At 36.4% G+C, this 26,940-nt stretch overlaps 1 protein-coding gene across 1 annotated transcript in view; it reads left to right on the top strand.

Annotated features, from left to right (window-relative positions):
* Positions 1 to 26,940, top strand: part of PTPRT (protein tyrosine phosphatase receptor type T) — a 761,196-nt gene that overhangs the window by 204,369 nt on the left and 529,887 nt on the right. The window contains exon 2 of the mRNA XM_063297181.1: positions 18,440 to 18,565. Coding sequence (XP_063153251.1) covers positions 18,440 to 18,565 — 126 coding nt within the window. The remainder of the gene's footprint in view (positions 1 to 18,439; positions 18,566 to 26,940) is intronic.

Raw genomic sequence — 26,940 nt, forward strand, 5'->3', positions numbered from 1 at the left:
CCAGTCACGGTAGAAGGTGGAAAGAGAATGAAACACTAGACTTTAAAAAAAAAAAAAGCCCTGGAAAAAGTAGAAAAATAATAATTAGAAAAATTTCTGCTTAGTTTTGAACCTGCAACCTTCTATTTGCAAGGCAAGTGCAATAACCATTGTGCTATTATAGTATAAATGTAATTCTAACAACTATTAGAGACCAAAAGAGAAGTAAAAAAAGGAGTTTTTATTTTAAAGCTGGTTATTGTGTCTACATGTGTGTTTGTTTTGATGCTTTAGCTTTGCATATATAAGCTCACCTTAACTTATATATGCAGCATGTGTATGTATGCATAAGCATATATGCATAAGCATAAGATCTGACCTCAGGAAGAAAAGCAACTGGCAATTGCTTTCCTAGAAGAGAGAGGTGGGAGGTCTTATCAGCAGGGGAATTTTCCAGTGGCAGCCTGCAATATCTTGCTGTCCAGACTGAATACCTTGTGAGCTGTTGCCAGAGTACCTGAGTCTGGTCAGGATGTTCTTGAGATTGCAGAGTGGATATGCTCTGAGGCTTCTTGGTTTGGATTCTGACTCGCTATGAAGTGATTTCATCGCCATCTGCAAAGAGTGTCATCAAGGTAGTGGCAGTAAAAGGGAGAAGGGAAAGTATATTCGTCTTCTACATGAAAGCCATAGTGGGGTGCGGAAAAGGACATTAGGTTCAGTGCCCCTTGAAAGTTGACCCACATTGGTCAGCCTCAATCACAGCATTTTGAAGGGTAGAAAGATCATTGGCATAAAAATATAATGAGAGATCTTTGTTTTACCATTCAGTCCATGATGTTGCTCTGCCGCATTGACACCTCCATTCCAAGCATTTTGGAGCTGTGTTTGCTAGTTGATCTTGTGATTGATTCATGTTATAGAGACCTTTTTGCTCCTCTTCTATGTTTCTGCTTCTGCCTCCATCAGTTCCATTGCAGCATCCTAAGTCCTTATGCCTACTTTCCTTTTATTTTTATTTATTTATTTATCAAATTTTTATCACCCCCCATCTCCCCCAGAGCATAAAAACCTTCAGTTGGGACAGATGTCCTCCATAGAAGGATTGCTACTTTTTATTTTTTAAAGATTATTGCAATACAATAAAGCAGTAGTTGTTAAAAAAATACTTAAAGAGTAGTAGCTTGAAAATCCTGGCACACTTCACATTTATGTAAAAGCTGTAGCTTATCTGCAGATTTTATCAATTTTTTCCATATATTTTTCATTTTAATATACAGCTGTTTTTTCTTTCCTATACAAGACTATGGAAGAATAAATGTAAACTGTCCCACAAAGCAACCTAGACCAGATCAGCTTACTTTTAGATACCAGATCAGACTCAGAACTAGACTGTGTCATCTCTGCACACCGATATTTTTATTGCTCTCATTTAAGATTTTTTTTCCTCAACAAACATTTGGAAACGGAGAAAAGAATCTTTCCAATCTATGTTCCATATGTCTTCAGTCAGAAGTCTGGCTCAGTTCTGTTTCCTGTGTATGAAAATGAGATTTAAGTAGAATACATTTTCTCAAAATAGATATTTTGAATGCATTTCCCCCCAAATATCCATTTTCATCTGCAGTTTTCATATTGTATGATTGCTTTTTTGCTTTGCTTTAGCTAAGAATTCATATAATTAAGACAAAGCTGTTATTTTGGAATTAAATTAGTTCTGATCCAGATTTTCATCACGGGAAGCAGAAGTTAGATTGATTCACTTAAAAATGGAAATTGAATGATATTTTGTCCATTTTGTTGTTTTCTGCCAGCATGTTGTTTGTTTTAGGATATCTTTCTGACCCAGTTTCAATTTATTTTCTGGCTTATATAATTGGCTAGCTTTGGGGGAGAAAAGTGGAAGAGAAATATCAATAAAAATAATTTTGTTTAGACATAAATTGATGTTTATGTTTTTAGTCTCATAGTGGCTTTATTTTGCAAGTGAATCAATGTTCATCCTTCTTACCTGCAATTCCTATTGTTCCTCCACAGAGCTGAGTTAGTCTTTGTCTGTTTTACTTTATTTTATTTGCTTTCTTTTCAGGGATTATATACTGTAGATTGGAATATTTCAGATACTCAGTTTTATAATTTAAGGGTCCTGCTGACAGAAAATCTGAATGGGATGGTGGAATCATTGCAGATATAGAGGCCTAGTTACTGTTCTAAACGCTTAAGAGCAAGAATTCTTCTGAACAATGCAGTTGCATTATGTAACACTGAAACATGACCAGAACTAATCCGATGATTCTGGCTTTGCATTACTTGCAATTTGTCAGCAGCTGCTTTTGGCTAGGGCAATTTTGAAGAAAAAGCTCAGCACAACAATCTCTTGTGATGGATGAGGAGCAAGTACCCATTCAAAATCTTTCTACTTGTAAGGTTAAAAGATGTTGTTGTAGAGAAAATTAGAAGCATGTATTGGAAAGGGACGGGGAAAAACAGCTAAAGTGGTGGATAGGAGCATGTTTCTACTATAAGAGAATATGAGCCATTGCTTCTTACTCTGGCTGTCAACACTTATAGGTGCTTCCAACAAAGTTGTTACTACTGTTTTTATTTTTGCTTCCACTGCTGCTCTCCTCCTCCTCCTCCTCCTCCTCCTCCTTTTAAATGCCTGTATTGAGAGACTGTGTTGTTGCTGTTGTTAGTGTTGTAAGTATACAGTATTAATTTTTCTTTGTTCCACCTGTTGGTCTTGCTTTTAATAGCCAGATTTGGAGAACAGAACAGTTGGGACTTGATCTGTATGCCATGGATCAGATATTTTAAATGTGAGATATCCTGCTGTGTATTTGTAAATAGAAGAGTTGAGTACTCAGGAGGAACCTCTGTGGATTAGGAAGACGCCTCATCAAATGAGAACTGTTTCAGTTGACTGTAGTTACTTTGTACAGGAAGTGCAATGTAGACTTAAAATATAGACAAGCCCATAGACAAGCCCAATCATGTATTATGAGCAAATGTTTCTGGTGATATCTGTGAGGAGATAGATGAGTTGCTAAGTGAGATCCAAGAAATGTTATAATTTGGTCTTCTCTTTGTATTACGTTAAGCAAGAAATCCACATGGCATGCTCTGGGTAGTTCCAGTGAATTGTGTAGATGATAATTTGCTGTTTTTATAATTATATTATGAAATCTGGCACCTAAGACTCTTTCTGAACAGTAAACAATGCAAATGCAGACTTGGCCTTTTGGCAAAGGGACATACTTTGTGTCATAATTCAAAACACCATAATAAAAAGGAAATGTTGAAAGACGAAAACTGTGCAGGCCAGGATTCAAACACCAAAATTCAGCAAACCAAAACCAAAACTCCCTTCAGCTCTCTCTCACACTTAAGAAAAACTGAAAAAGTACCATTAGAACAGTATTACAAGGCTTGAACCATGCTGTGTAATTTTAATAGCAAACAATGAAATCAAAATTTGACAGGATGATGAGAAGTGACTTCCATAATTGCACAAGAGAAACTGAAGAAGTTGTTTATTATTTGGCAAAGATTGAGCCTTCTTAAAATTATTTCTCTGTGCCCTATGAAGTAGACTTGTGCTCATATTCACCTCATACTAGCTTGATGGCTTTCCTGATGACAGAGATATTAATCTGAATATATTTGTTCATCCTTTGACCTACTCAAGTTGAAAAGGAATTTTAGGAGAGAATACCTCAGTTCCTTTTGGGGAATTACATAGTGATGTTAAACTTTAAAATTCAGGTTTATGAAAAGAACAAGTTGAAGCAAGAAAAATGTCAGTTGGAAGACTCTTTTGACTCCAAGGCCAATTTAAGAAGAAAGAACCAAAACAAGGCAGAACATGGCCCTTGAGGTTTCCCATAACATTAGTATTTGGACAGCAGACTTAAGGTAACAATTAAGTCCTCTATTCATTAAGTCCTAAGTCCTCATAAGTCTTCTTCCCAACTATAATAGAACACTGTGTTATATTTCTATGTAAACTATACTCATAGCTCTATTCCATTCTAAATTTGTCTACCATAGGAAGTAACCTCCACCCCAAAAAAACTAAAAATAAAATAAGGTCCTTCAGACAATAGACAATCCCACCCACCCATTCCCCCCTAAATAGAGAAGAATGTACTAGAAGTAACTTGTTACCAGACACTGCTTCTCTGAGAAATAGCATTAAGCTCATAATATACTGTATTCAGATTTTTGAATTGTCTAGTAAATTCTCGGTTCTAACAATTTGATAATTCCCCTCTGGAAGTATTGTGGTGGCTCTTTGGTCATAGATTTGAATAGCTAATCTTTAAAACAGAAACAGATTCCAAAACTGCAAGTATTATGCTCCCCAAGGCCATTTCTTGCAGTCCCGTGTAAATAAACTTGTCTCATAAGTTATTTACTTATTTATTTATCCCTTTTTTTAACTGTACTTTTTAATTAACACCACTGAAGAAGTATGTAATAAGCAGTCAGGCTGACACACACGCACACACATGCACATACATACACAGACACACATGTACACATATACACAGTTTAGGAAGCAATCTCAAACACTATGAACTAGATTTACAGCCCAGTATGATCATTCCAACATACACTTTGCCTTTTCAGGTCCCACCCTGCTATATACCTATGACCTACTGTTCTAAGTATACCTAGTAGCATTTACTACTCTCAGTGCCCAGTAAGCAGTCTTCCAGCACAATATAATTGATTTCCATAACATCAGATGTAAATTGGCCATTTATGATCTAAAAGTATTTATAGGCTATTAGTTTTATTAACAGAGGAAGGCAGTACAATGTGCAAATTCCCTCGTTTTCTTATTAACTCTGATGACACAAACGATTCTGAAAATACAACAGCTGGCAAAACATAATGAGTTTCTTTACTCACTGAAATACGATCATAATTTTCTTGAAGCCATAATAAAAATGTGCCTTTTGATTATAAGTCAGCCTTGCCCAAGCTGGGTAGCTTCCATATGTATCTGCCTTAAGTACCAGTGTTCTCGGAGATGTCAATGCTGGGTAGGGAATTCCTTGATGTGAAGGCCATGCATTTCTAGGGCACCAGGCTGAGATAGATTAATAGAATCTTTAGTAAATACAGATTTAATTGGATGCATTTGATAAACACAAATAAGGATTCATAAATCTTTATAGACCATTAATGAGTCTGTAAGAAATATATATACCAACTTGCAGTTATAAAAGAGGCTCATTCTCATTAAATATATCACATGTCACCTCCCACTGGGGTTACTGCTTGATAACTTCCATATTTAAAAGGGAAAGGATGCCTGAATCTTGCATTTAATGGTATGCCATTAAAAAAGAAGTGTCTGCAATAAGTATTTTTGTTGAACTTTAACAATGTGCAAGGATATAGTTGACATTTATGGAGATTAGTGCTGGCTGGTTCTAAAATATATGTGCATGTTAGAGCTAATTAATCAGAGATTCTGGAAACTATTAGAAGAGGAATCATTAAAATTTATCTTAAAAGAGTGAAAATCCAAGAATATGTGTCCCTCTAATAGGGATATAGTGCAGATCCTTCCTTTGCCTAATCCATATAGTTTTCACATAAGAGCCAAGTCTCCCAACTGTAAAAATGCAGTTTGTAGTAAAAAACAACCATCTTTTTGATACAGTACCTTCAGATACTATATGGAGAGAGTAAGGAAAACTGTTTGCTTTTGATGTTTGTGTTCTCTCTATAAAAGAACAAAAGGCAAAGAGCATAGTCAGCTACTTAAAACTGTATCAGGGAAATTGGATAATGATGAATGAATTCACCAAATATATGTACAGAAATGCACAATAACAAATGATTTATTTATTGTTGCAAACACTCTTTATGTTTGGCAGATTTTTTAAAAAAAATATGTATTTGGAGAAATGGACACACACAAACACACACACATATAGACAAATTTGCCTAAAAGTGTAAGGGAAGGAAATTGAAATTGACGTGTATACCAATCTCTGGTTTCTATCAGACATTTCACAATGTCTGATAGAAACCATCTGAGAATAAACGTATATGCCAAACATGTTATTGTCCTATAGCTACTTTATTTCTCAGCCAATATGTGCATTGCTGTCCAACACACCTGGAGAGTGTCTGGTTGAGGAAGTCAGCTCCAAGTCAAGCCACATGGTTTTGTACTTTTCTTCACACTTACTGTAATTTGCACATGTTCGGCAGGGCTAAGATAAAACTAATTTTTTAACTAAATTAATTTTAATTTTGTTAATATGATTAATCCCCACGTATTGAAGAACCTTCCTCTTCAAATACAATTACAATTAGAATTCAGTGTCTACTTTTGGAAGCACAGGAGACTGCACCCAAGGTTATATGCAACCTGGGAGAAAGGAGGACATCCTGTAGATATTCTGAAGAGTGCTGTTGCCTAGTTATGGTGCAGACACTTCCCATGCCAAAGGCCTTAGGTGCAGGACTTCACATCACTAGGTAAAACAATCAAGTAAAATATACAAACACAAATAGTTGAGACCCTGGGTGGTCATTGCTAATCAGGGTGAAGAGTTTGGGCTACAAGGACACACAATCTATTTTTTATAGGAAATGTTAATCGAAACCAATTTCCTGATGACTGAACCTCCATGACATATAATCTCCAGCAAAGGAAGAGTGTGAGTTTCAGATTAAGGAATTCTGTTACACAGTGACGTTTAGGAGAGTATTTTAAGAGAGTACCTAAAACCTTTATTTTTAAACAAGATTTTGATGCTGAAGCCTAATTAATTTGATGCTAATTAGTTTTGATACTTGATTTTTGGTTGATGGTCATTTTATTCATATCTGCTATGGGGTTGTTGGCTGGGATATCAGTTATTTGGTACAATTTGTATGTCTAATTTGTTGTACACTGCCCAGAGTCATGTTGTTGGGTTGGTATAAAAGTGCTCTTAAAATAAATAAGATCAGCATTTTTTTTTTAATTTCAGAAATTGGACTTCTCTGGAAAACTTTATTGTGATTATATGTCCTAATGTGAAAAGGATAAAATACAAATTACTCCAAATAAGATTGCATTTCTTAACACTAAAAATCTTTGTTCTATAGGAAATAACCAATAACTTTGCCAGCATACTATCTTAAAGTTGTCAAGGTTGAGAAATACTGCCATAGGGAAATGAAATTCTATTTGGCATGGTGTATATTAGAATCTAGGTGTAATCTAGCCAAGACAGAAGTTTTCCTGGTCAGGAAATGGACTGCTCTGGGTACATGATTTTGGAAAGGCTAGTATCCCCTAAAGATTAGGGGTTACTTCTAGATTCATCTTTGTTGTTTGAAAGCTCAGGTAACAGTTTAAGCTTGGCAACTGCATTAACTCCAGATCTTACTATGATAGATAATTTACATACGACTAAATTACATCATTGCAATGCATACTACTTCAGTCTTCAGAAGACTGCACTTGGTCCAGAATGCAGAATTCTATTGGGTGCTTTCAGGCAGGTCCATTCTACTGCAGATTTGAAAGGACTTCATTGGTTACAGTTTTTTTCCAGGCTCAGTTCAAGGTGTTGGCGATGGTCTTCAAAGTCAAAGGCCTTTTTTTAATGTACCAGCTGTGGTTGATCCATGAGTGGTGGGGATGAGAAAATTAGCCTAATCTGAGGAATTTATTGCCTCAGGAAGCTAGGCTAGTACCCTCTCTGATCATCTTTTATCAGTTAATAAACCTTCCTATTTCAGAAGGCATGGGAGTTTGAATATGTTATCTGCCTACTTTTGTTAAGTAAAATTTTAGTAATTTTGATCTTATTTTTGTTTTCTTTTGAATGGCTTTAATTTTGCACTGGTTTTGGTTGTGGTTAGCCAATGTAAGTCATACATAAGCAGTAGAGGAGTTGGATATAATTTTTTATAAAGAAATATATTTGAGTCATAATGGAGTCAGGTAGCTTATAAATTTAATAAAATAAAATAAATATAATGTATATTTTATAATATAATAAAAATATAATTTATTAAATGCATATCCATTTTTACATTAAAAATTATGCTCAGGGCAGCTAACAATAATACAGTTAAATACAATTAGAATTAAACATAAATGAAAAAATTGAGAATTGAAAGGTAATTGAGTACATAAACAACAAGAAATCAATTAAAACTTAACTTGGGAGATAAATCAGATTAAATGTGAAATGCCTGGCTGAAAAATATTTCAGAAGAATAGTTTCCACTGGCAGTGAGTTCCAAAGCTGGGAACTACTATTAAGATTTTTTTCTGTTTTTCCATCAAATGAGTCTTATGATGGTATTGAAATAGGAACTTTTTGCAAGATCTTAAAGCCTGGCAGACCTGCAGAGGAGCATGTGATGGTTCATATCTTCTGGCTCCAAATCATATATAGCTTAATAGATCATAATTGTCAGGGCCAGCCTCGCTTCGCAATAAGACACAGACTCACTTAATGGATATTAAGGATTTCTGGTTTATTGGAATGATAGCTGACAGAACGAAAAACGGGAACGGGGTAGGTAGTGTGGGGGTGCCCCTTTTATACCCTCCTGTATTGCCCCGGGCTTCCCCACCCCTCAATGCCCCGATCCCTCTTGATGGGACCCTTGATGGCTGCTTGGGCGTTTTCCCCGGTGTCCTCTTTGTCTCCCTGCAACGGTTGTGTCCTCCGGGGCACCATGTGCTTCTTATCTTCACTCCTCTGACGTCTCTCCTTTCAGTTGTTTATGGGATCATGGGTGTGGGTGTCTTTGGGTGCTTGTGTTAATCCCTGGTTTGATTATCTTCTTCCCCTTTTCCTTAATGATCATGATCCACGTTGTGAGGCTCTTTGTGCCTTGCAACGAGGTCATGACAATAATCAGAACTTTGATTATTCTTATTCTGCCTGGAAATAGAACAGATGGCAGCAAAGGTACTGTATTGCAATAATATAATCACAAGCTTCTATAGTTGCCTCTGATAATAGACAGACATGAAATTAAGTTTTTGGATAGTCCACACAGAATCTGTTATCCATTAGATTAGTAATGTTTGCCTGGCACAATACTAACCATTAACATATATAATATGAAATATTGAACAGGAATAATACAAATTATTATGTTACCTACAGTTTTGGGTGATCAAAAGAGAACATTCACAGACAATCTGAACTTTTAAAGTGGAATATATGGAAGAGCAACACTGAATGGATTGGTACCTTTGTATTACAAATTAATTTTAAAATATGCTTGGAAAAAAATGAAAAATTATAACTTCATAATATTAGACTCTTGGGATGTTTCATTTCCTTAAATCTCTATTTTTAATTATAAAGATGTCCATAGATTAAAAGTTAGCAATATGGGTAAAATGGGAAAGATTTGGAGCCCAGAATAAAACAGCTTTCATCAAAATGTTCTACTGGAACATTCCAGATTGGCTGTGTTCTGCTGGAAAATTCTGAATTGGCTGAGTTCTGTTTGAACAAACTCCTGAGTATTTTTTTACAATTAAAAAAAGAGACAACTCTTTCAAAATACATATGCTTGGTTTCAGTTTCAGAATATATAATCTGGATGCTGCCACACAAAGGTTCCAGAATTGTAGTATTAGGTTGAAACAAGATCGCCTGTCCTGTTCAGACTATGAGACAGCCAGGCAGGATTACAAAAGGGAAATCTTGATTTACAACCAACTATTTACAACAGAAAAGAGTTCTTATTAACAGGCAATATCATTCAATCAAGTCCACCCAGGCAATGGAGGAAGACAGGGCAAGGATGCCAGATCAAGAGTAGCAGGAGATTGTGGCAACACAGCAAGACAGAACTCGGCTAACTGTCTCAATAAATCAGCAAGACCGAGCATGGCTAGAGTGCATGGCAAGAAGGTAGTTTGAGGTTTGATTGCAGGATGCAGCATGGAGGCAAGGCGAGGCTTGACCATGGAGACTAGGAAAGTGCTGGAGCGACAAGACAAGGCTCAGATCTGGAGACAAGGCTGAACTCGGCTGGATTGGCAAGACAAGTCTTAGAACTGGAGAAAAGGCTGGACTTGGCTGGATCTACAAGACAAGGCTTGGAACTGGAAGCAAGGCTGGACCTAGCTAGAGCGACAAGACAAGGCTTGGAACTAGAGGCAAGGCTGGGCATGGCTAGATTGGCAAGATAAGACTCAGAACTAGAGCCAAGGCTGGACATAGCTGGAGCAGTAAGGTTTGGCTTGGAACTGAAAGCAAGACTGGGCTTGGCTGGAACGACGAAACGAGGCTTGGAACTAAAGGCAAGACTGGACTTGGCTGGAATGGCAAGATGAGGCTTGGTACTGGAGTCTCATCTTGCCGTTCTAGCCAAGCCCAGACTTGCCTTTTGTTCCAAGCCTCCTTCTGGATTCTGCCCAATCAGCACCTCTGAATTCTCCCACTCTGCTGAGTCATTACTGGTTTCTATTTCCCCAGATCTTTCCCGATAAGTTTCGTTTTCCCCTTCTGGCTCAAGATAAGTTTCATTTTCAGAGTCAAAACCTCACATAACCTCAGGAATGCAGTTGGAAGCAGAACCCAACAAATTACATTGTAATTTGTACATTAAGGTACAAGTGTTATGTATGAAGCTACAGTAGAAAAAATAGGAATGCAAACATCACTGCATTATTTCTATTGAAGCAGCAGAAACTCTTTGTTCCAATAATTACTGTTACCTTTGCTTCATAGGTGCACATTTTTTTAATCAGTCCAGCTTTCCTTACTTAATTTCTTCTTCAGTTTAGAATTCTTTACTCTTTAGTCTATGAGTTTTTGACATTGGATGACTTTATAAAACATTCCACTAATTGAATGTGTTAAAATAAATAAATCAAAAGCTAATTGGGATGTGCCCTTCCATTATTTTGCTTACTGAGTTAGATATAATGGTGTGAAGTCCTTTTTATCATATTTGTGAACTTATTCAAACACCCCTCTGGCACACAGTTCTGCAAATTCAATTATATATTCAAAGGAAGCACTCAATTTATGCCAGACCAGTTTACATTTAATGCAGGGGCAAGACTCAATAACCGGTGATAGGTCTGTTCAAAATTAATTAAGTTATTTCAAAGAAGCAGTAGCATTGGTACTAGCCTGCAATGTAAAACCGGTTATTCCAGTCTTTGTCATGATAAGTGAATATTGCATGCTTGCAATGGGCCTGTGAGCTTTTGTGTTTCTCTTCTAATTCTGAGAGATAAGTTGTTCATTTACTTTGCCTCTTGGGAGACCAGATGGTTTGTTTCTTGTCTTGCTTAAAATTATTACAACAGTGAAGTTCTTCTTAGTATAAAATAAAAGGCATAGCTGATATCAAAGTAAAACAAGAAACTGTCAGGATTTGTTCTAACAGATAATAACAAAGAGTTATTATTAACAGAACACTTCCCAAATGTTGGATTCTTTGTCGAGTTATGGAGCAGAAAAAGTAAACAAATGGTGGACTGGGAAACCTATACCATTGCTGCTGAACTACTCTGCCCAGCCTGTCTCATCATTGCCCATGCTGATTAGATTTCCTGAGACTTGGGTTAGTGATTTACATCAGCACAGAGAGAATCAGCACAGAGAAAAATGTAATAAATGGCACTGGGGCTGAAGTAGAGGCCCAGGGATGGTGGCGGCTGGCTGAGACTGCTGAAGGCCCCAGGCCTCAACTTCAGACCCAGCAGCAACGTCAAGAAGTGGTGCTCTGCAGAGTGGCCAAAAGGGCAGAGATGCAAGGGGCAGGGGAGATAGGTGGGCGAGTTGAAGAGGAGGCAGTCCCTTACAAGGCTCAGGACTGGGAGGGACCAAGTCAGGAATGGTTTGGATTAGGGTGGGTCCTTGCCTAATGACCAGTCGGATTCAGTTAATGATGGCAACAGGGTCTGCCAAGATTGCGGTTGCTAAGTGATGTGGTCATGTGATGTCATGCTTTATGACCACATCACTCAATGATGGAAATTCCAGTCCCAATTGCCATCATAACCCAAAGACTACCTGTATAAAGCCTGCATCTCTATTGGACATTTGGAAGAATGTCATTATTGTTCCCCTATATAAAGGGGGAAAAATAGGAGTATGTCACTGGTAAACCAAAGAAACAAGAACCACACAGATTTCAGAAAAGAATTTTTGATGCTAATCTGAGATAAAAACATAATCTTGAAAACTAAATTTCCAGCCCAATTTAGTTAATATATTAATATATAATTAATATTATATATTAATATATATAATATATTAGTGCGTGTGTGTGTGTGTATATATATAAATTTATATATGTATGTATGTCTGTTAATATATATAATATATAATTAATATACAGTCACCTTGAACTGCTTTCTTTCCACAGCTGTCACATCTGGACTGGCTTGCCTCTTCTAATCTAAACTGCATTCCAACCCTGCTTCCTCCCCAGAGTTTCCTACAAAAAGGGAATGTAAAAATTAAAAAGTTTATTAAGTGCATCTAGGATGGTGTTTTACAGGAGTTTGATCAACAGTGTAAAAGAGGTGACAGCAAACATAATTATGAGAAGTGGAGTGTGGTTTTATGTCAGGATGGGGTGTACAGGTCAGATTTTTTTCTCTTTGGCAGGTTTTTGAGAAATGTATAAATGTGAGAAATGAAGTTTATTATGCACTTGTTGAATTAAAGAAAGTGTATGATTAAATGAATAGCCTTGAATGATTGAATGTTTTGCATAAGTATAGAGTTGAAGATTGGTGGTTTGATGTGATAAAATATATGATGAAAATAAAGCATGAGTGAGAGTAAATGGTTTGGGTAGCAAATAGTCCAACATTCAGCAGGGAGTAGAACAAAGATGTGTGATGTCCTCTTGGTTGCTTAATGAATTTATGGATAAATGTATAAGGAATAATTTTGGTGATGATAGAGGTATGTTGTTTTTAGACATGAATGTGTTATCTGTTTGTATGAAGATGATGCTATGTTGTTGGCAGAGACCTCAAATAATATGCATGTTGCATTCAAATATATGGAGAATGATAGTGTTGGCATAAACTAGATTGAGCCAGTTTAATGTATCTAAGACTAGGGTAGTTGTTAGTTGAAAACATTCCATGCAAGGACTGTTCTGTGCATGGACTGTTCTGTGCACAGAGCATCAGGGCCAGCTGGTATGTGCCCAAATCAAATCATGCACCCACCCACCGCAGGACTGGGACATGTGTTTTCTGGGCAACCATATTCCAGCATGGGAAATGCTGGGAAGGAACCAAATCTGGTTGCAGTGTGGGAAAGGATAACAGAAAGGAAGATGAATCCTAGGTCAATCCGGGGAAGGAGTGGATGGGCTTGCTGGGCTATTCCACATTTGAATGAAGTGTGGCATCAGCAGCAGTGAAGGGAAAGGTTGTGTCAAGACAATCATAGGAAGTGGACAGACTTGAATTTAAGTTCAGGAAGTGAAAGGAAGTGTGAGGAAGATGGTAGTCCTGGGACAAACAGTGGAAGGAATGGTTGGGCATAGCAATTGGTTTATGCTATACTTGAATTCAAGTGAGGCAGAGGTCATAGTAAAGGGAAAGATGAAGACCAAGATGATGCTGGGGTGATTGCAGAATGGAGTGTGAAGTTGTGGGCTTTTGGATTTTTTGTGTTGGAATTCAGACATGGCAAAGGCAGCAGTAAAAGGATTGGGGTGGTGTAGGAACTGGAGCAATTGGAGGAAGAGTTGGGGTGGGTGTGGATCATTGGGTTATGCTGCATATACTTGTTTTCAGAGGTGGCAAAAAAAGAAGGGAGTGAGGCATGCAAATGCTGGTAAAGAGTTAGTGAGTGAGTAGTATGTGATCTGTTGGGGGGAGCCAAAGTATGTCAAAAGAAATGAAAATGGCTATGCATACAAGTGTGTTTTGCTCACTTTGTTATTGGGAGGTGAGAGTTGTATATGTCAGGAGAAACAAAAATTAAAAGCAGTGGGAATGGGTTATTTCAGAACTGTGTGTGGTAAACCAGAAGAGTTAGATCAAGAATGTGGATTCAATACAATAGCAAGTGACCAGTATAAATGAACTATGTTGTGGTCATTTGGTCATATAAAGACAATTTATGAGGGTAGAATCATAATAAAGATATAAAGGCAGAATGAATGGCTAAAGAGGAAGGGGAGATCCAGAAAGTCATGATTAGATAGAATAGATGAGATCCTAAAAAAGAGAGAGGTGAGATGTTTAAAGAGCAAAAGGTAGTAGATGAAACAGTGTGTAGATACAGTGGAAGCAAGAATGCTTTTCAAGGATGAAAACATATGGAGAGGTATAATAAATTGTATTGGTGTGAACTAGATTTAATTATATTTCCTTGTCTTAGCTCATACTTTTAATTCCCTTGCCTTACCATTTCTTACTCCCTTTCTGTCCTTTGCCTAGCATTGCTTGTCCTGAAAGGGAATAGTGTGATGGATATGTATGCATATATTGTTTTTGTTCAACTAAAATATGGAACCAGCCTCCATACCAAATAACTGGAGAGTAGATACCAGGTGAACATGCATATAGGAATAGTTGAAGCTATGAGCATCCCTCTGAAAGGCTTAGGAGTTTAAATTGCACATTGCAAAGTTGTTTTCTAAAACTGTTTTCATCTGGCACACATTGCCAAAAATTAAACAGTAGTAGAAGAGTTGTGGACTGCCCAGTCACTGTTGTTCAGTGATTAAAATATCTAGAGATGACATGGGGATAAAATTGGAAGCGAAAGTACTGTATATGTAATAGTACTATATATGCTACTATATGGATCTCAAGGAAAGATGGAAGATGAATCTTAATAAAATCTACCTGGTCAGTATTGGATGGTGGACATAGTAATATTTCCTGTGTTACAACAAGCCCCTTCTTATGTTCACTAAACTACATATTTATCTTGGTATTACCAAGCAAGAATAATTTCCTCTTTTTTTAAGGGAGGAAACCTCATAAAACTCATCTGCTTCTTCTTCCCAAAAAGAACACTCCAACTGCTTGTATTTCATATTTCATTTAAAGCATATACCCACAGAGGAAAAAATTAACATGCCAGACCTCTTAGTGGTGCAGTGAATGGAACTTCTGTGATTGCCAGAAAAACAAAACAAAACCAAAAGTTGGTCATAATTTTCTGAACAAAGAATGTTCAGTTGTTGAATAAAAGAAAAAAAGCCTTTCCTAAAAGTGACAATTTTCCTATAATGTTTTCAGTTTCTATAGGATAAGGAAAGTTTTCCTATATACTTGTGTACCTATACTCTGGTTCTTTATTTAATTCTTTTAAAATCTGTTAATCTTTTGATTGTCCATAAATGAGATACCAATGTCATTTCTGATTAGCTGATATTACAAAGTAAGAGTTCTTCATATCCTGAGCAGTTATCTACTTCATGAGATGATTATGTCATTGTATTCTTTTTTATTTACTTGGCTTACATTATGATATTGACAAGCAATTAAATTCTGACCTCATGTAGATACATTTAATTACACTGTTAAAGCAATCTACGCTCCAGGGAATTTAGCAAGAGATTTCAACCTTAGAGGGAATATGGAGGGTTGGACATTGGGTGCAGTGAGTACTTGGAATCCAAACAAGAAATAATGTTACTACTACAATAGTAGATCACAAGTAATTGGGCAATGTGTCTGTGTATTTATACAGAATACACGCTGAGATGACAACTTCCAGCCATTGTTTAGAGATAATTTCCATCTTGAGATCTGACTTTTTGGTCATTGTAATGACAATCTACTAATTTAAATCTTCTAATGGTATCTCCCTTTCATACATATCAGCTTTGTTGATGGCTTTGCCATTCCTGATACTGATCTGGTAAAATTTCACACAATCACCTTGTGGATTTATTTCCTATTAATAGGTAGGCATTTGTCTGAATGCTTTGCCCAGACGTTTAACTGCTAGAAGCAAGAAGCCATCTTCTTATCAAATAGTGATCTGCATCAGTTCTTCTAGCAGAAGAGCATGTTATCCAATATTATTTATACTAATGACATTTAGATGGAGTCCCCCTTTTGGGGGGAGATGGGCGGTAATAGAAATGTGAATAATAAATAAATAAATAAAATAGGTAGGGACAAATGTACCTGTACTATTCAAGGAAACTAGCCATAAGCAATTTGACTTAAAAAAAAAAAATTCCTGGAAATGTCAGCCAGAAATAGTTTTAGTTCCCCAGATAGAGAAAAAAATGGGATGTGCATCAAGGAATCACAGTTTGAATACATCATAGGTATGAGTGTATGCTTTTGTTTCCTTACAAAGCTAGAAAATAAAGCAGATGGTGAATGCTGAACAGAGAGACCTCGAAGGGCCCTTCTGCTGACGCTCTGTTGTTGTCCAATAACAATGCACTGCCACTCTAGGCTACTTACATTGTGCATTATCAAGCATGAGGCTCTCAGCAAGAAATAAGAGGTCAAATCACATCTCTATTCAGCCCTGTTTCTTGGCACTGAGCACAGCAGAGCAAGTCAGTGGTTTCTTTCAGCAATACTGATTTGCCCTATGCATTTTCTGAAATTTACAGAGTGAAAAGAGTTTTATATTGAGTATCTTTTGGGAAGAGGAAGCAAATTCTATTATAATTACCATGTCAGATGATTAAACCCATTTTTTAGGGGGGAAAAAAGGAATTGGGATGGTGGATTGGATGCATTCTATTATGATTTTTTCTTATACACTTTAGGCTTATACAACAAAGGCAAAGACTTTAGTGATTTCCCTAAGGTAGCTTGTGGAGGTAATTGGTTGTATCCAAGCCTTCCCCTGTTTATTAAGACAGAAGGACTTATATCTCCTGGCAAACACTGTATTTTTTTCTACCCTGTTCAGGGAGATCTGCAACAGAGTGTTCTGGGAGGTTGAAATGCTCTGATAGTACTTTGTTCTGGTGCTGAGTCCTGATGACAAACTTGTGTCCATTAATTCTTTTGCACAAAGTCTGTCCCATTTGTCCTACATAGAATCCATTTGTTCTGCATAGAATTGCAGATCTCAAAGTATTTGTTTTGGAAAAATGCAGCTTTAACAACACCAGTGAGCAAGAGATTGCTAAACTGAACATGCATCCCAAAGTTTCAGGCTGTCTCAAAAGGTCTCAGCAAAAAAAAAAAAAAAGTTGCTTTACACATTATTATTGATCATTGGTAAGCTAATCTGCCTCCCATATAACCTGCATCTACATAACCAACCTGTCTCCCCCTTTCCTCCTTTCTCATACCAATGTAAATCCTACATCAGTAGCCATTCCATGCATCTGAGGAAGTGACCTGTAGATTATGAAGCAAGCTTGCTTGCTTATTTATTTATTTACTGAATTTGTAGGCTGCCTGACTCCCAAAAACTCTGGCTATGCCTTTTAATAAAATTGTATTAGTCTGAAAAGGTGCTATCAGATTCCTTCAGCTCCTACTGTAGACAAAGATGGCTCTCCTCCTACAGTTGTGGTAAGTGATTATGGAGGGACACTACTGCATTCAGATCTACTATAAGTTTCCTGGACACATCTGGTAGATCACTGTGTAAAATAGGATCTGACCAAAAAGTCCTATCTGGTCCCACAGTGGCCAGCTATATGCCAATCAGAAACCAGCAAAGGTTTCTGTTCATCATATAAGTTATATTCCCTAACACATGTATGGGTTGTTCTTGCTTGTGAAAAGTTCTGAACACATATAACTAGGTAAAATATATCTCATTACTGGATATCTACCTAGACAATGGAAGCTTTTCTTTTCCCCTGTATCTTCACAAATTTGTAAACAATGTTGGAGTTCATCTGGAACAGTTTCTGATAGTGTAAAGGAGGCTTACTCCACCAGTAAAAATTATTTCCACAGGTAGAAGCATGTCACTGACTTCCACCTTATAAATACAGCAATCCATGCCTAAGATTGTCCACAGAAAGGTACATAAACCTGGAGCATTTTGTAACTTTTAACATTCCTTTCTTTGTGCTTACAAACTGAAATGAAAGTGGTAGAAGAGTGTCAAACTTTAATGTACTGCTTATCTGAAGATGAAGCTGTCTCCTTCCACTGTACATGATCCTTTATGAACATTAGGTTTTACTGCACAATGCCTGGAGGACAGTTAACTGAGATGTGAACACAAATCTTCAGATTAATGCTTGGCATATGACACCACTGTCTGGATTGTAACGATTTAATGCTGTGACTCAAAAAGTGATCTAAGGAAAAAAAAAAAAAATTTAAAAGAGGTTAGTCCATATGTTCCAAGTATCTAGAGATCTTTGCTTTATTCTCTTAAGGCAACTGCAAGAATTTAATGCAGTAGAAATTCATTTTATTTTTGTCTTGCAGGGTTTTTTATAACAGGCAGTGATTTAAATGGAGTAACATGATGGGGTAGAAATAATTATGGCAGAAGTATTTATTCATTTCTTTTTTCCTTAGGTGGTTGTTCCTTTGATGAACATTACAGTAACTGTGGTTATAGTGTGGCACTGGGGACCAATGGATTTACTTGGGAACAGATTAATACCTGGGAGAAACCAACAATGGATCCAGCTGTCCCAACTGGTAAGTACAAAGCATAGTGGACAAAAAGCCTTTAAGCATTTCTGAAATTTCTAATGTTAGAAAAATACTGGTTAATGAGATTGCAAAAAGATACTGTAAGTTTGTCATGCAATTGTACAGTAAGTTATGAAAATTAGTACATCATATTTAGAATAATTTGCATTGTATGACAGAGAATATATATTTTCAGTTATTTCTCATAATTTTTTTTCTGCAGTGTGTTGATGGTGATTTCCAACTTTTCTCCATTCATGTAAAAAATGTACTGCCCTAAGGGAGTAATTCAGATTCCATTATTTTTATTGGTGACATTGGTGTCCTTGTTTGTTTGTTTTTTAAGTTTCAAATGTGAATTAGATTCTCAAAGTCAATCTAATTCAACTGATTGTCTTTCTGTTTCTGGACATAGTTCAAATTTCTGATTATAGAATTCTAAATGGCTTTGGATGAGTGTGCCTTGTTGTTGAGATCTGCTAGAAGGATTATTATTATTATTATTATTATTATTATTATTATTATTATTATTATTATTATTTTGCTGGTTTTGCCAGTAACCTGGTTCAGTTCATGACCAGAAGAAAATTATATTTTCACTGCTTTGGAACTCTTTCTTTTGAGAAGTATGTTTAGGGAATTTTTTTTTCTTGAAGGTAAGCTTTTGTAATGATATTCTAGAGGTGACGGATTCGTCCCTGGGGGAGCTGGGGGTGTTGACGACCGACAGGAAGCTCTGGCGTGGGCTGGTCCATGAAGTCACAAAGAGTTGGAAGTGACTGAACGAATAAACAACAACAAAACTTTTGTAAAGTCAAAATGAATAGTTTTTTTTTCTTTTTGTTTAATTGTTTTAACCAGGACATAGTGGTTCTTTTAATGTTGGTTTGGATTTTGTTCACTCTTTATATGATTTATTAGATTTTTAATACCTAGAGTTAATTGGGAACCATTAAGAATTGCTTAATTTATGACGACTGGCCAAATATTCCTGTTTTTTTGTTGTTCATATTTGTTTTAGTTGCTTAAATGACAGCTGTGAGCTGCTTGAATGTTATATGTATTGAATAAATACATTTTATTATTTAACCTTAATCAATTAGGATATTATAAAATTCAGTTCAAATATTTGTATAAAACTGAAGTGTATTATTGTTGGTAATTACTGCAGAAGCATTATACAAACCTGACAGAATAAAACAAGATTAAAGGTGAATATAATTATCTGCATGGTTTCTAAAAAACTGTACCTCCATTTCTGAATCCCCAAAGCAAATTTTACGATTAAGGAACTAACAAGCCTGGAAAACAAGTAAGTGACTTAAGAAACATCAATTGTATTGTTTAATTGATTTTTAATAGTGAAAGACAAACTACAGCATCAACAGAAAAAAAAGTAGACTAATAATATAGTCAAGAAAAAAATCTAGACATTATGGTGATTAAAATACACTAAATATGGGAGAAAAAGAAAACTATTTAACAGAAAAAAGAAAAGATCCATAAAGTAACTATCAATAGCAATATAAAATGTATTCAGTGCTTATCATTATAAGTAGAGCATATACTATAGAAACACATGGGTTAATCTTCTCATTATTAAACAGCGAGATTTTTCAAACAGAGATAACGGGCTCATATCCTGGTTCCAGTTCTTATACTCAGGAGAGTATGTTTCTTTTATTTTACATAAAATTATCCTCTTTGCCATCCTCCAGGCTCAACAGAGCCATAGCTCTTCATGAGATGGCAAATTAAGAAACATCCACAGTACTAACCAAATCAGATGATCATTTTTCAGAATGTAACAATGAAAAATGTTTTCAAGGAAGTGAGAACCAAAGATAGTTTTCATGAAAATCAAATTGTATGATAATTATCTTTCTTGGTATCAAGAGGGTACAATTTTGCTTTCATTCATACATACATACATTTGAACATTTTGTCATATGTCTGTATACAACACAAACAGGGAACAGCTGTAGTGCAAACAGTGTGAGTCATATTTGCTAGTCCGATAAGAATTAGAATTAGTGTTTTGGGGGAAAGCAACGTATTTGGATACACACTTGCAAAGTTGTAAGGTTAAGTTTCCACAGTAATGAAAGGCATCTGTGTTTGCTTTTCTTTGTCCTAGAGTCTTGTTAATATCAGTGCTAGCTTTTGGAGAATACATTAGTTAATGTGTATAATTTTCATTTAAGGTGATTTTAACTGAAAATATAATAAATTATAACTCGTCCTCAGCTAGAGACAGGAAAATAGCCAAGTGTTCTCTCTTTAGTTTGACAGTTGGGATAAAGGAAGGCAGACAGAGTAGTGATCACTGTTCATATTGTTGTTTAATAATACATTATCTGATGTCCTTGGTAGACCATATCCAAAGCACATTTATGCTGATAACTGCAGGAAGTATGACAGATCAGGCAGAATAAAAATGTGCATTGACTGCTTCCTTTCAGTTCATGAATAATATTTCATGGCTAGTTATTTGTATTATAAGTGGTACAATATATTCACTTATTCTGCTGTGAAGTGGAACATGTATCCCGATGGTTCTGTACATAAAATAAAATAAAATAAAAAACTTGTACCGAATTCCATGATTTTCTTACTCAGGTTACTCTCCCAGGCTCACCCCCATGAATATCATATATTGGGCATGTCCTAATACTCTTTATGTCACTGCCCCAGAAATAATATACCTGGACTGGGTCAGGGTAGCTCACAATAATTTGTTGCTAATAATCTTCTTTCTTGGCCAAGAACTTGTTCCTTTATGGAACTTTAAAAACAATGCAGTATAATATTATTGGCAGTTGATATGCAAAGAATCATAATGCAATAAAGTAGACACAAATTTTTATTGTAATTTTTCTGAAATATTTATTTTGCAATGAAGCATTGCTTTTAGGAAGAGATACAATTTGGAAAAATGTAGAAAACTAGGTGGGTCATGGGAAATACGTGGGCCAGGGCAAAAAAGAGTTTGCATTTACATTTCATTACATTATCACAACTACAACCTATACATTTCATAATTTCCCATTCTGTAACATTAAAAAGTATAATTTAATGGCACCTTTTGGAGTGGCTCAAGGGGATTCAGCCAGCATTTTGGAAGGGTGCAGGTATCTCTGGGGTATCAGATTGTATATTTCTGTTTTAAGGTGATCTAGACAAGTGTTTGTTCTAAAGAGGGACAGGCAACCTAGAAAATCCCGGGCTCTTTTAAGCAGAGCCCAGTGCGCCCTCCAGGAGCACAAATCCCCCAAATCAATTATTTGCTTGCCTTCCATTTTGAGGTGGGAATCATATATATATATATATATAGTAAATTCTAAAATAGGTTTATTACAGTTTAATAAATGAAAACTAAATGAAGAAATCTTCAGCCTTAAAAATAATATGAAAATTCTGTTCCTGCCCATAAATGTGACTTGGAACATCCACTTTGCATCACCACCCCATCCGTTGCAGACTTGGCCTCCCCTCCAAAACATTAAGTGTGGCCCTCAAAGTTCCTCCACGATGTTCAGCTCTCTGGACTGGAATACCTGCTATTTTGTCTTCCAGCACAAATAAACTCTTTTCGTCTTCAGTTTGATTCTTATTGTTAATCTGCTTCTAGAAATTCTGTGTGTGCCAAGAATCTCCTTTCTTCTGTCCTTTACAGTAATTGTCAGTTTAGAAATGTATCTGCCTTCCTACTAGCCTATATGACATGGCTTGTATGTCCTTTTAGATATTCTGCTGGGTAGCTTGTGGGATTCACTTATCTATAAACAGCTGCTGCATGGCTCGGGGAACATCAAAATGACTTAGCCACTTGGATGGAGGATCAATTGCTAGACCTTCGTAGTGGAATGAATTCCTGCTGATAAGGGGCTCCTCATTCCTGAAAAAAGGTTGAAAGAGCACCTTGGCATCTAAAGTTCCAGTATTAAATGCAATGCTGAAAAATAATCCTACGTTTTCTTAGCTTACGAGGAATAATGCATTAACTTAACTGTGAATAATAGTCCATTAAATGTTGATAAATCGTATTTGTTTAAAGCATAACATTTGAAACCAATAGTGTTCAGTTCCACCCTTGTATTTTTAACTTTTTGTCCATGGAAAATTAAAAACTGAGAAACAGGCTATGCTGAAGTACTGAATGTCACACTAGTTTCCATGGTACAGGTTTGCCTCTTCTTATTCTGTGTATTCAATAATAATATAATAATACCCTTCCATTTAATGTGATGTTTCCAATTCCATGTACGCTTCTTTCCAAAATTGAAATATAAGATACAAACTTTATAATTTGTGCTACATAAGCTGCAAAAACCTTGCCCAGAAACTTGTACCGTCTTGTACGCTATGATGATTTTCCAAGTGGAGATCCATAACTATTCAAATCAAGTTATGATAAGGAAAGAATTATATCAGCTGGAAAGAACTATATCCAGATAGATATTTAACAGGTACAGTTTCTCAGATCATTTCATGGAGATGCCCTTGGAGAATGGGTACCTGCTGTACCTCTATAGTGCTTTCCCAAACTTCTAAATACTCTTATATCTTGCCAGGCAGACACTGAACAGGTCCACAATCCATCCACAACTTGTAAAGCCATCATTACACGTAAGACTAGTTTGTTTTAGCCACAAAGACAGTTCCCAGATGATTGAAAAAGTTGACTTGCTTACTTTGAGCTTCCTAATTAGAAAAAAATTCAGAAATCATTTTTTTTTTCATTTTTGATGGTTTATGAGCAACTGAACTGTTTTATATTACATGATGGCAAGGTCTTCTAAGGACAACAGAGAGAGAAGAATTGCATTGTGTACATACAGCAGGATGCATAGGTAGCAGTGTAACCTTAAAGTCAGTGGATGATAGGCTGGGCTGTAGACGATTAAACGACAGAGGAAATAGTATCCATCCTTGTCTTACTCCTGTCTGGGGAAGGAATTGCTTCTGACTGCTGAGCTTAGACATAAGTCTCAGAAAGGTACTGTAATATTCAACTTTCAGCATTCAGTATCTATTGAATAAGCAACCACAAGCACCTACAGTATCTATAAAGGACTGCTTCAGTTTCCTCCATAGCTTGTCTCTAGATATGAAATCAAAAATGTTTTTAAAATCAATCAGACTTGGATTTATTGTCCACCTGGTGAGGCAGTGTATTTTTCAGCAAAATTCAGTCATTGGTCAAGAGTGGACCATCCTAAAGCTTACATTTTCTTTTGCTAAGATGTTCTTCCTATCAAATCATTCTAACAATTTCCAGTTAAGATAATAAAATCATAGCATTCTAGAATTGGAAGGGACCTTAGAAATCATCCAGCCCAATCGTTGCCCAACATAGGAATCACTACTATAGTATCCCTACAGATGGCCATCCAACCTGTTTAAACATCTCCAGTGAAGGAGAGTCCATCACCTCATGAGGGTTGCATATAGTCATTGTCAAAACAGTGCTTGGAGATAATTATTGAAACCCAGGACCTTCCTAAATAATCTCTAGAGAGCAGATCCTATAAATGCTAAATTAATATGTGATTTTGTTCTGAAGTTGATTCTGAGGAATTAGAAGATCTTACAGAAGTGTACAATTCTGTCAACTTACACCATTGATGATAAAATCTAGATTGTTCACCATTTGTATGCACAGGCCCCCAGAATTGCAATGCGTGTTCTTGAATTGTTATGGTGAGAGATATTTATTCTTAGTTTTAGTATCTGTGCTGTTTGGTTAGGCCAGTATTTCTGAACCTCAGCAACTTTAAGATGTGTGAACTTCAACTCCCAGAATTCTCCAGCCAGCATGCTAGTCCAAAGTACCCTTCCAAAAAACACTGGTACGTACTATGCTGAAGAATGTGGCTTTATTTATTTGTTTGGTTATGAGTTATAAATGCTGAGCCAGAATTAACTCTACTGTAAATACATTTAATACAAACCTTTTTAAAGAGAAATCCTTGAGCAAAGCATGTCATCCAGCTACATATTTGTGGCATTTTTCAATTGCTCTGAGCATTCAATATAATGATACAACTATATCAATGCAATGTATTTTCCTTTGTCACAGGTTACCTGAAGGGCTTTTAATACATTCAATTCTTTTCTTTATTCATTAAATCACAGAAAACCAAGAACCGATTAAGCAGTTTCATTGTCACCCCCAAAGAACTTATGGGATAATTTGTTTTTGATCATTACAAGTAAATAGTTTTTATAATAGGTTCCTGAGGGTTAGAAACCAAAGAATGACTTAATTAGAGGATTAAGAAACAAATATTGATTTCCTTGCAACACTTACCTTCCTTTTCAATGAATTTTCTATTAATGTTTCCCCCCCCCCCAAAAAAAAAACTAGTTCTTGGGCAGTCAAATAGAATTTTAGTCTGTCTTCCCTTGCTTTGTTCTTGATTGACTCATGTCAGTGCTCTATCACTGCCCACTTTTAATTGTGAGATATTAATGAACTTAGCCTTAAGCACTGTTTTCAAATCTAACAAGCCACTTCCTTCAAGTATTTGTTTTTGCATTTGAACCTCATGCATTCTCTCTATAAGACCAAACTGTAAGGATTGCCTATCCTAAAACACCATCAGACTCATGAACAGGTTCATAAAGATATCTGATTTATTAAAGAATAGTATGCAGGATCACAAAGAAAGCTGAGAATGGAAAAAGCGCACCAAATGCAAACTAAAAAACCCTCCGTGCAAACAAGATCCCTCCCCCTGTAGAATCTTCCCAGGCTCACAATCCCAGGTGCTCCTAACAGCTTCTGCTGGTCCGCGGGAAAAGTCCTTGAGCAGAGCACATAACCTAAACACATTCCATTGAAATGAACATAGATACAGAGCTTGGCACAAGGTTTCACAGCAGCTCCCTCCCAACAGAAACGTGCGTCAGCACCATGGCATGTGAAACGTTATGATGTACATTGCACATTGAAACAGTGAACATGACACAAACCATTTCATTGTATTTCTTTTATACTGGTCACTCACATTTCTACATAGTCTAAAATCATTCAGCACTATTCGTTCTTGACTATGTCTTCCCCATTCCTACTGTATTCAGCTTGCTTTAGGGTTTTCCTGTCATGACCAATTTTTCTTCTGTATAACAAGTGGGCAAAAGCATATTCTTCTACACATTTTTTTCCCAACAGACATTCAATCCTTGTACTGACCCATCCTATCCACTTTGTACCAGTTTTTGCACATATTTTAATATATTTTCCCATATTTAGTAAGTGTTCTAAAATAGGATATAAATTCAGTCTATTTGCTGTAGTTCTGACCATTTATGTAACACTTGCAATTGTTCACTCAGAGTTCTGTGACAAATACAACTACCTTGATCTTTGATATATTAATTTTCAGAACCATACTCCACAGCGCATCATACTATCTTACATTCACTACAAATCATTTGGATTATCATCTGTCATCAACATTGCACTGTCTGCATAACAAAGTACTTGCACATACATATCTCAAACCACTTACCTCTAATGTCACCATAATCATTCCATACACATTTATCCATATATAAATTGAACATGGCTTTTTTTGTTTTTCTAAGATTTGCATCAGCCAGTTTTTCTCTTTTCCTTGATTTACAGAAATATTGATGTGTGCAGTCTTAAGGTCTGTCTGAGGGACCACATTTCTCCCATTGTTTCTGTCCATCCAGTAATATTTGACACATGAGGCATGCTCCAAGCATATCTGATGGGACCCAGGCAGCATGCCTTCTCCATCGTACCATAGTATCCCCATGATACTATCTCCATAGTATCCCCATGGAGGTTTGAGTTTCCCCAACCCTGCCATCCTTTAAATGGGCCTTGAAGACCTGATGTTTCCCTCAGGTGCTAGGTTAGGAAACACATGTTGCTGCTAGGAAAGTTCATTACTGTGTTTGGTATTTTCATCCCCCATTACCATTTTCTTTTTGCAACTGTTTTGCATTGCTTTTAACTCTAACTCATAATTGCTGTGAGTGGGCAACCTGTCATGAGCACTGATGGTGAGCAGGAGGGGGCCCCTATCCAGTGGGGAAAATGCATGCGTAGTACTGAGGAGTTAAGCAGCCATTGAAAGAGACACAGAACAGACCCGCCTTAGCTTTTGGGGTTTATCTGTCTGGGTTTTCCCACGCTTCTTCAGTTTGTTAGGATTTTCTGTCTTATGTAGCAGTAATAAATACTAGAGACCTATTCCTCGTCTCAGCGTGGTTCCTGACTGTTAGGACACAACCTCTACGTTTGATTTATTGATACAGATATATATATAAATCAATAAGATATTAAGAACTTTTCATTGGGAAGGACAAGATTTTCTTTTATGGCTGTCATATGATGAACAGGG

The sequence above is a fragment of the Candoia aspera genome, chromosome 3, assembly GCF_035149785.1.
Source record: "Candoia aspera isolate rCanAsp1 chromosome 3, rCanAsp1.hap2, whole genome shotgun sequence".
In the NCBI taxonomy this organism is placed as follows: Eukaryota; Metazoa; Chordata; class Lepidosauria; order Squamata; family Boidae; genus Candoia; species Candoia aspera.